This window comes from Sinocyclocheilus rhinocerous, unplaced genomic scaffold, assembly GCF_001515625.1.
Source record: "Sinocyclocheilus rhinocerous isolate Xijiao unplaced genomic scaffold, SAMN03320098_v1.1 scaffold1, whole genome shotgun sequence".
Classification (NCBI taxonomy): domain Eukaryota; kingdom Metazoa; phylum Chordata; class Actinopteri; order Cypriniformes; family Cyprinidae; genus Sinocyclocheilus; species Sinocyclocheilus rhinocerous.
Window position 1 is genome coordinate 97,828 of NW_015638974.1, and position 10,632 is coordinate 108,459.

Here is a 10,632-nt window from a genome sequence, read left to right on the forward strand (position 1 = left end):
AGAAAATAATGTGTTTTTTGAACCTTAAACCGCATTAACACATTTCATTACACCAAATACACAAAATAATGCTCTTTTTAGCAACATCATATGACCCCTTTAAGTTTTTACATTAGAAATATAATTGTTGTTTGTGTGATATTTATGTTTACTAAATTAAAAGAACTTGAGGCTTTTTAAGAAATACAATGAAAGTGCAATGAAATTTTTGTTTACTTTATGATGTGCTGCTGGCTATGTTAGTTTAGACTTATGCTGACACCTAGTCCGTATTATTTTAGTATTATTTATGTACTATTATAGTATTTATTAATATTTTGAATTATCTTTTTTTAGTTTTAGTTTTCATTTTAGTTGCTAATTTAAAGTTTTAGTAATTTTGTTGTGCTTTTGACATTTTTATCAGTTGTTTATTTATGCTGTTTAGCTTATTCATTTTTAGTTTTATTAATTTTAGTACTTCAACTTATTTCACTTAGTTGCAAATGCAATATTTCTAATATTTCCTCAATATTTATAGATTAATAATTTCGTTTTTTAATAGCTGTTTAATGTAAGATTTATATTTTATTTCAGCTTTATTTTAATTACTGGAAACTTAATTTTAATAGTCTCAATGATAACAATGATAATAACATAGCTGATAATAATAATAATATCATTAATAGTCTTAATGAAAACAACAGTGTTGTGCCATGTTATTTTGGACTTATACTGGCACCTAGTCCGTGCTATTTTAGTATTATTTATATATACCGTTACATTATTTATTCATGTTTCGATTTATATTTTATTTTTATATTTTCAGTTTTCATTTTAGTTTTTAGTTTAAAGTATTATAATTTTGATGTGCTTTTGACATTTGTTTTTAAGTATTTCTATTTAATTTTAATAGTTTAAATTTATTTTTATTTCAGTTTTACTAATTTTAGTACTTAAAAGTATTGATTTCTGTTATTTGCCAGGGCAACAAACACGTTTTTTTAATCTAAGATTTATATTTTGCTTTATTTCAGCTTTATTTTAATTACCGAAAACAATTTCAATAGTTTTATAAACAATAACAACAATGCAGCTAGTGGCGTTAATACAGTATAGCGCAAACGTTTTTATGCCATTGTAGAAATGCGCAGTCCATCAGTTTATTCTGTAAGTAAAAGTATCTCAGAAACCCTCTATCATTAGACAAAGCCAGTAGACTTCAGATGGTCACATGATCTCAAAATGGCTGCCCCCGTTAGGAGACCCGCTCCTTGTAAAATAAATCTGCTTTTAATAGGCTACTGATATGATCTCAAAAGTAATATTTATTTTTTGAGGGAAAATTAAAGTGCACCTTTACTTTTTGAAAAAGTTCACTCTCTCTTTGGGGTGAAGCATATGACTGATATTTGTTGCAACATGCATGCCTAGTGTTAGCAAAGAGTACATGTTAGTTTGTTTGCTGAGGTATGCAACTTTAGCCAGTGAGAGTGTCCTATGACTGTGTTTGGATCACATGCTTTGTGAGAGGGTGTGCATGACAGTCATGTGACGTTTGAGCTGTATTCAGTCAGTCATCAGATAGATAAGTGTAGAAACCCTTCAGTCTCTGAACACATGCTGCCCAAAAAAACTTCTGTCTCTCCTGAATCTGAATCTCCCCATCATTCTATTTTGTCTTCTTTTGATTTCATGAATGTCATTTGATTTGGAGAACTTACTTCTAGGCAAAGTAAGAATGCATTTTTAGAGAAAGCGGATGAGTGTACGTGTGCACGTATGCATACACACACACACACTCTCTGTAGTGTACTGAGTGGAATACCTGTGAAGATGAAGATTAAGGGTCGCAAGAAAAACAATGCAAGGAGGTTGTTCATTCCAGAGGACGCTTCATGGAACAGGTACACTGTGTGTGTGTGTGTGTGTGTGTGTGTGTGTGTGTGCGCGCACGCACTTTTTGGGCCACTATACAAATATGGTAACCTTTTTGTTTGCTTATGAGCGGAATCTGCTCTAAAGAGTGTTTTGCATGTGCATGTGTGCATGTGTGATAGCGGATGAGTGTACGTGTGCACGTATGCATACACACACACACACTCTCTGTAGTGTACTGAGTGGAATACCTGTGAAGATGAAGATTAAGGGTCGCAAGAAAAACAATGCAAGGAGGTTGTTCATTCCAGAGGACGCTTCATGGAACAGGTACACTGTGTGTGTGTGTGTGTGCGCGCGCGCGCACTTTTTGGGCCACTATACAAATATGGTAACCTTTTTGTTTGCTTATGAGCGGAATCTGCTCTTAAAGAGTGTTTTGCATGTGCATGTGTGCATGTGTGATGTGTATAGTAATGTAGTAGTTCTTGAAGTGTTGTTACACAGCTGAGTGTGTAACCCAGACTCTGAGACTTTTCAACTTCTGTGCTAAAAATGAATAAACAAACAAGAAAATATAAAATATGTACTAAAATATGCAGCTTTGACCAACCTCAGCCACTAATACCAGAGTCTCGCTTATGATGTTGCGTTGCTTCTGCCTAAATAATAATAATCAGCAATGGAGCAGCCTTAAAGGGGTCCTATTATGCGTTTTCACTTTTTCAACTTTAGTTAGTCTGTAATGTTGCTGTTTGAGCATAAAAAAGATCTGCAAAGTTACAACGCTCAAAGTCCAATTCAAAATGTGTGTGTGTGTGTGTGTGTGTGTGTGTGTGTGCGCGCACGCACTTTTTGGGCCACTATACAAATATGGTAACCTTTTTGTTTGCTTATGAGCGGAATCTGCTCTAAAGAGTGTTTTGCATGTGCATGTGTGCATGTGTGATGTGTATAGTAATGTTGTAGTTCTTGAAGTGTTGTTACACAGCTGAGTGTGTAACCCAGACTCTGAGACTTTTCAACTTCTGTGCTAAAAATGAATAAACAAACAAGAAAATATAAAATATGTACTAAAATATGCAGCTTTGACCAACCTCAGCCACTAATACCAGAGTCTCGCTTATGATGTTGCGTTGCTTCTGCCTAAATAATAATAATCAGCAATGGAGCAGCCTTAAAGGGGTCCTATTATGCGTTTTCACTTTTTCAACTTTAGTTAGTCTGTAATGTTGCTGTTTGAGCATAAAAAAGATCTGCAAAGTTACAACGCTCAAAGTCCAATTCAAAAGGAGATATTTTATTTAATAGAAATCACTTTTCAAAAACTACAACGAACGACTCGATTGGACTACAGCGCATATTTTCCGGGATTTGTGACATCACAAATATCGACGAATGGGACCAAAAAGGATGTGTCATAAAGGCTAATTCATTAAGAGTTGTTCTTTGCTTTTTAAAACGGAATCACTGTTAGTTAGGTGTGTGTGTACAGATTTGGTTACACATATGAGGGACAAATGTTTGAAAATGTCCTCACAAATATAGTGAAACAAATATAATGTAAACTGGTTTCTGTAAGGGTTTGGTTTAGGATATAGTGTTATTTTAGTGTAAAAACCATTGTGTTTATAAGGAGTTCTTACTAATATAACTTCTAGGGTCTGTGTGTTTGTGTTTGTCAGTGTGTAGTGGCAGTACCATCCCAAGCAAGTGTTTTTCTCTCTCTCTCTTTCCCTCCATCCCTCTGTCTCTCTCTTATATACTGGCACACACACACTCACGCAAAGTCTCAGTAAGAGAGGATAAAGAGAGCCTGTGCCCTCTGTGTGTGTGTGTGTGTGTGTGAAGGATAAAGGGAGCCTGTGCATAGCAATGTATTGTCCAGCAGCTGGGTTACAAAAGACTGAGCAACATATAATCTAACACACACTAACACTAAGCAGTCCATATACAAAGTTTGTACACTCGACGCAAGCAGACACATAGTGATTGCCAACTCACACATCGACACTGATAAAACAAACACACTGCATCATCTACGCAGTCAGAGAGAAGGGGTGCTGCCGACACCGTGTGTGTGTGTGTGTGTGTGTGTGTGTGAGGTTTTGTGTGACTTGTGCACTCAGAGCTCAGACAAGCGGAGATGGAGACTGTGTGCCTGTGTTTTCCGTCGTTAGACTATGGTGATCTTCTGATGTTTAATAGAAGAAACATGCAACTGTGTGAATGGTCCACTTTTCGTGCCTTCAGCCGCTCTCTTGGCCAGTTTCGGGCATCTTGTGATTGTTATTTATATCTATTTTGGATGTATATGTAGTGCTTGGAGGCTGGAAATTAATGTCTGATCACTTTATCATACACCAGGATGGAAAGCAGGTAGGGTATGTCTATTTGTGAGAAGAAAATTTATTTTTGCAATGGTGCAATTATATGTGTATTGCTTTATTGAAAGTTTTTGCAGCTTTGTGGTTTTGATGAAAGGAATAGTTCGCCCAAAAATGAAAGGTGTCATTGTTTACTCATGCTCATGTCCTTCCAAATTTTCTTTCTGTGCAACACAAAAAAGAAATTTTGAAGAATGTTCATGGTTCTCTTTTACATGCAATGTCAGTGAATGATGAACAGGGAGTGCCAAGCTCAGAAATGACAAATATAGCACTATAAATATAGTCCAAAGGAGTCATGTGCTATATTCCAAGTGTTCCGAAGCCCTACAATAGTTTTGTGTGATGAAAAAAACAAAATGTACACTACCGTTCAAAAGTTTGGGGTCAGTAAGAAAAAGAAAGAAAGAAAAGAAATCAACACTTTTTTTTTCAGCAAGGATGGATTAAATTGACCAAAAGTGATGATAAAGACTTTAACACAAACTTTCTATTTCAAATGAAAGCTGTTGTTTTAAACTTTCTATTAATCATAGAATCAAAAAATTTTTTTATCACAGTTTCCACAAAAATATTAGGCAGCAACATTGATAATAATAAGAAATGTTTCTTGAGCAGAAAATGAGAGAAAAGCATATCAGAATGATTTCTGAAGGATCATGACACTGAAGACTAGAGTAACGACTGCTAAAAATTCAGCTTTGCCATCATAGGAATAAATTACATTTTAACATATATTCAATGTGTCTTTTTTGATTGAGTGACACCTTTCAAAATTAATTAAAAATCTTACCACCCCCAAACTTGAATGGTAGTGTAAGATGTACTTCACTGAATATTCACTGGAATAGCATGAGGGTGAATGACAGAATGTTTCAAGTGAACTATTTCCAGTTGATTTTTTTTGCCGCTTATTTTATTTGTTATAGAATTGGAAGTTAAAATCATTTTCAAATAACCAGAAGCCTGTTTTTTGGCTTATAGTTTGTTTTTTTGTGACAGTCTAGAAGTTGTAGAGTAAGTATTATTTTCTCTTTTTGAATGTTTTGATCACAGTGACCTGTGTTTCTCTCTTTTTTAGTTGGGCATCCTCTGAGTTTGATCTAGCTCAGATCCGATTGATCGTGTATCAAGACTGTGAGAGAAGAGGGCGCCAGGTTCTCTTTGACTCCAAAGCAATACATAAACTGGATGCATCTGAGCCGGTAAGTTGCTAATGTGGTGTGTGTGTGGGGGGGGGGTCTATGAGCACTGTTTTGGGAGGAGTCACATGCTCTGTAATCCAGCTTGCTTGGATCTCATGACAGGTGTGACTGCTCAGCTAACTGGGTCAAAGCGTTTAACACTCGTGTGTGTGGGTTGTATCTTGGATTGGTACTGTTTACCAATCCAATATAAACTTATATATATAAACATATAAACAAGTGTATATATATATAAATATAAAGTATATATATAAACTTTTCATGTTAAGGGCGTTTTAAGGGGGTCATGTCTTCAGAATTTTCTTTCAGAAATCAGACAGCAATTCAGTCACAGTGAGGTAATAAGGAAGACATAGGACAGATTCTATAATAAGAACCTATAATAAGAATAAAATGTGGAAAACCTTGAATTGTTCCTGACTGTGTAGCACCTGCAGCTCTGCATGCCCTTCTGAAGAATCCCATCATTAGGAATGTTCAGCTGAAGTTTTTTTAAGTCAGTGATCACAACGGTTTGACTTTAATGGTTTCTGCACAGCTTGTTTTATGATAGTGTCACAAGATTTTGCAAAAAGGCTATTAACAAAGAAAATGGTTCTCAGTTCACATGCGAAGGAAAATGGTCAAAAACAAATCAAGTTATGACTTTTTGGCAAAATTATTTACTCAAATTGTTTTTTTGTGGAAACTGTATTTTCTTCACAATATGCTTAATATATTTTCACTGTAGAAATATGAAATCAAAGCTGATTTTTTTTTATGTCAACCCATCTATACTCATCCATCTAGACAGTTGTTATTGAATGTCTCTGGCTCTCTGAACAGAGTGTGATTTATTGTCAGTAAGTTGTCACATGATTGGTCTGTTTATTCAGCTCTTCAGCTTTTGTAACAAAGAGAGAGACAGAATAACAGTGTGCGCGTGTGTATTGCTATTGAATTGTGTCTTATGGTGGAATTTTGCGGTTGCAAACACTTTCATACAATTTCTCATGTTTGTATTAGCATTATTTGCTCAAATATTTAGTTTAAATACTGTTTTGACCTGTAGGTTAGATAAAGATAATCAAGTGAAAATGTTAAAACATTTTAGTAGTCCAAACTTTTTTCTTTATGATGGCTTGATGGCATTTTCAACTCATTTGTTCAGAGATATAGCAAAAAGAACACTATTATTCAAAGGTTTGGGGTTCAGTCTTCAGTGTCACGTGATTGTTCAGAAACCATGCTAATATGCTGATTTGGTGGTCAAGAATAATTTTGTTATTACTTATGTTAAAAACAGCTGTGCTGCTTAGTATATTTTTGGAAACAGTGAAACTTTTTTAGGCATCTTTGAAAAGAAAGTTTAAAAGAACATTTATTTGATATATTACATATATTTTATTTATTCATTTTTATAACAATTTAAACTGTAGTGGCAGTACCATCCCAAGCAAGTGTTTTTCTCTCTCTCTCTTTCCCTCCATCCCTCTGTCTCTCTCTTATATACTGGCACACACACACTCACGCAAAGTCTCAGTAAGAGAGGCTCTTATATACTGGCACACACACACTCACGCAAAGTCTCAGTAAGAGAGGATAAAGAGAGCCTGTGCCCTCTGTGTGTGTGTGTGTGTGTGTGAAGGATAAAGGGAGCCTGTGCATAGCAATGTATTGTCCAGCAGCTGGGTTAGAAAAGACTGAGCAACATATAGTCTAACACACACTCACACTAACACTAAGCAGTCCATATACAAAGTCTGTACACTCGACGCAAGCAGACACATAGTGATTGCCAACTCGCACATCAACACTGATAAAACAAACACACTGCATCATCTACGCAGTCAGAGAGAAGGGGTGCTGCCGACACCGTGTGTGTGTGTGTGTGTGTGTGTGTGTGAGGTTTTGTGTGACTTGTGCAGAGGCTAATTCATTAAGAGTTGTTCTTTGCTTTTTAAAACGGAATCACTGTTAGTTAGGTGTGTGTGTGTGTGTGTACAAATTTGGCTACACATATGAGGGACAAATGTTTGAAAATGTCCTCACAAATATAGTGAAACAAATATAATGTAAACTGGTTTCTGTAAGGGTTTGGTTGCCCTCTGTGTGTGTGAGTGTGTGTGTGAAGGATAAAGGGAGCCTGTGCATAGCAATGTATTGTCCAGCAGCTGGGTTACAAAAGACTGAGCAACATATAATCTAACACACACTAACACTAAGCAGTCCATATACAAAGTTTGTACACTCGACGCAAGCAGACACATAGTGATTGCCAACTCACACATCGACACTGATAAAACAAACACACTGCATCATCTACGCAGTCAGAGAGAAGGGGTGCTGCCGACACCGTGTGTGTGTGAGGTTTTGTGTGACTTGTGCACTCAGAGCTCAGACAAGCGGAGATGGAGACTGTGTGCCTGTGTTTTCCGTCGTTAGACTATGGTGATCTTCTGATGTTTAATAGAAGAAACATGCAACTGTGTGAATGGTCCACTTTTCGTGCCTTCAGCCGCTCTCTTGGCCAGTTTCGGGCATCTTGTGATTGTTATTTATATCTATTTTGGATGTATATGTAGTGCTTGGAGGCTGGAAATTAATGTCTGATCACTTTATCATACACCAGGATGGAAAGCAGGTAGGGGTGTGTATGTGTGTGAAGAAAATGTGTTTTTGCTTATTACGTATGGTGCAATTAAATATTTCTTGCTTCATTGAAAGTTCTTGCAGTTTTATGGGTTTGATGAAAGCTGTCATTATTTACTCGCTCGCATGTCCTTCCAGATTTTCTTTCTATGCAACACAAAAAATATATTTTGAAGAATGTTCATGCTTCTCTTTTACATGCAGTGTCAGTGAATGACGAACAGGGAGTGCCAAGCTCAGAAATGACAAATATAGCACTATAAATATAGTCCAAACGAGTCATGCGCTATATTCCAAGTGTTCCGAAGCCATAAAATAGTTTTGTGTGAGGAAAAGCCCAAAAATGTACACTACAGTTCAAAAGTTTGGGATCTGTAAGATTTTAAAATAATAATACTTTTTTTTCAGAAAGGATGCATTCAGTTGATCAAAAGTGACGGTAAAGACTTTTACACAAAATTTCTATTTTAAACAAAACTTTCTATTAATCATTGAATCCAGAAAAAAATATATCACAGTTTCCACAAAAAATATTAAGCGACAACATTAATAATAATCAGAAATGTTTCTTGAGCAGCAAATCGGCATATTAGAATGATTTCTGGAGGATCATGTGACACTGAAGACTGGAGTAATGATGCTGAAAATTATGATTTGCGTCACAGGAATAAATTACATTTTACAATATATTAAAATAGTAAACGGTTATTTTAAAATATAATAATATTTCCAAATATTACTGTTTTAACTCATTTTTAATCAAGAGACTCAAACATCAAAAAATGTTACCCACTCCAAATTTAATCGATAGCTCTAATTTACTGAAAATTCGCAGGTTGAGGATAAATAAAGGGTGAATTTCCAATATTTTGCTTATTTTATTTGTTGAATAATTGAAAGTTAGTCATTTTGAAAGGGTCAGAAACCTATTTTTGGCTCAAATGTTGTTGTTGTTGACAATAGATGTTGTAGAGTAAGTATTGTTCTCTCTTTTTGAATGTTTTGATCACAGTGACCTGTGTTTCTCTCTCTTTTAGTTGGGCATCTGCTGAGTTTGATCTAGCTCAGATCAGGTTGATAGTGTATCAAGACTGTGAGAGAAGAGGGCGCCAGGTTCTCTTTGACTCCAAAGCAATACATAAACTGGACACATCCGAGCCGGTAAGTTGCTAATGTGGTCTGTGGTGGGGGGGTGGGGGTCTGTGAGCACTGTTTTGGGAGGAGTCACATGCTCTAATCCAGCTTGTTTGGATCTCATGACAGGTGTGACTGCTCAGCTAACTGGGTCAAAGCATTTAACACTCATGAGAGTGTGTGTGGGTGGGTGTGGGTGTGGGTGTGTTGTATCTTGGATTGATATTACTGTTTACTGAGGTTTGATTGAATATGAAGTTTTGGTATAATTTAGAAATGTTTTTATTATACACTTTTCATGTTAAGGATGTTTTAAGGGGGTCATGTCTTGGGAAATCAGACTTTTTTCTGGAAGGTGGATGACGTAGGATATATTCTATTGTTCTTAACACATGCAAAAAAATAAATAAATAAAATAAAATGGATCCCATCATTAGAGTGCCAAGCTCAGAAATGACAAATATAGCACTATAAATATAGTCCAAACGAGTCATGCGCTATATTCCAAGTGTTCCGAAGCCATAAAATAGTTTTGTGTGAGGAAAAGCCCAAAAATGTACACTACAGTTCAAAAGTTTGGGATCTGTAAGATTTTAAAATAATAATACTTTTTTTTCAGAAAGGATGCATTCAGTTGATCAAAAGTGACGGTAAAGACTTTTACACAAAATTTCTATTTTAAACAAAACTTTCTATTAATCATTGAATCCAGAAAAAAATATATCACAGTTTCCACAAAAAATATTAAGCGACAACATTAATACTAATCAGAAATGTTTCTTGAGCAGCAAATCGGCATATTAGAATGATTTCTGGAGGATCATGTGACACTGAAGACTGGAGTAATGATGCTGAAAATTATGATTTGCGTCACAGGAATAAATTACATTTTACAATATATTAAAATAGTAAACGGTTATTTTAAAATATAATAATATTTCCAAATATTACTGTTTTAACTCATTTTTAATATTTTTAATCAAACATCAAAAAATGTTACCCACTCCAAATTTAATCGATAGCTCTAATTTACTGAAAATTCTGAAAATTCGGATAAATAAAGGGTGAATTTCCAATATTTTGCTTATTTTATTTGTTGAATAATTGAAAGTTAGTCATTTTGAAAGGGTCAGAAACCTATTTTTGGCTCAAATGTTGTTGTTGTTGACAATAGATGTTGTAGAGTAAGTATTGTTCTCTCTTTTTGAATGTTTTGATCACAGTGACCTGTGTTTCTCTCTCTTTTAGTTGGGCATCTGCTGAGTTTGATCTAGCTCAGATCAGGTTGATAGTGTATCAAGACTGTGAGAGAAGAGGGCGCCAGGTTCTCTTTGACTCCAAAGCAATACATAAACTGGACACATCCGAGCCGGTAAGTTGCTAATGTGGTCTGTGGTGGGGGGGTGGGGGTCTGTGAG

At 35.5% G+C, this 10,632-nt stretch overlaps 1 protein-coding gene across 1 annotated transcript in view; it reads left to right on the plus strand.

Moving 5' to 3' along the window:
• Positions 1-10,632, plus strand: part of LOC107750416 (folliculin-interacting protein 2-like) — a 33,004-nt gene that overhangs the window by 6,846 nt on the left and 15,526 nt on the right. Inside the window, exon 2 of the mRNA XM_016565777.1 lies at positions 9,118-9,241. Within this exon, the coding sequence (XP_016421263.1) occupies positions 9,118-9,241 (124 nt within the window). The remainder of the gene's footprint in view (positions 1-9,117; positions 9,242-10,632) is intronic.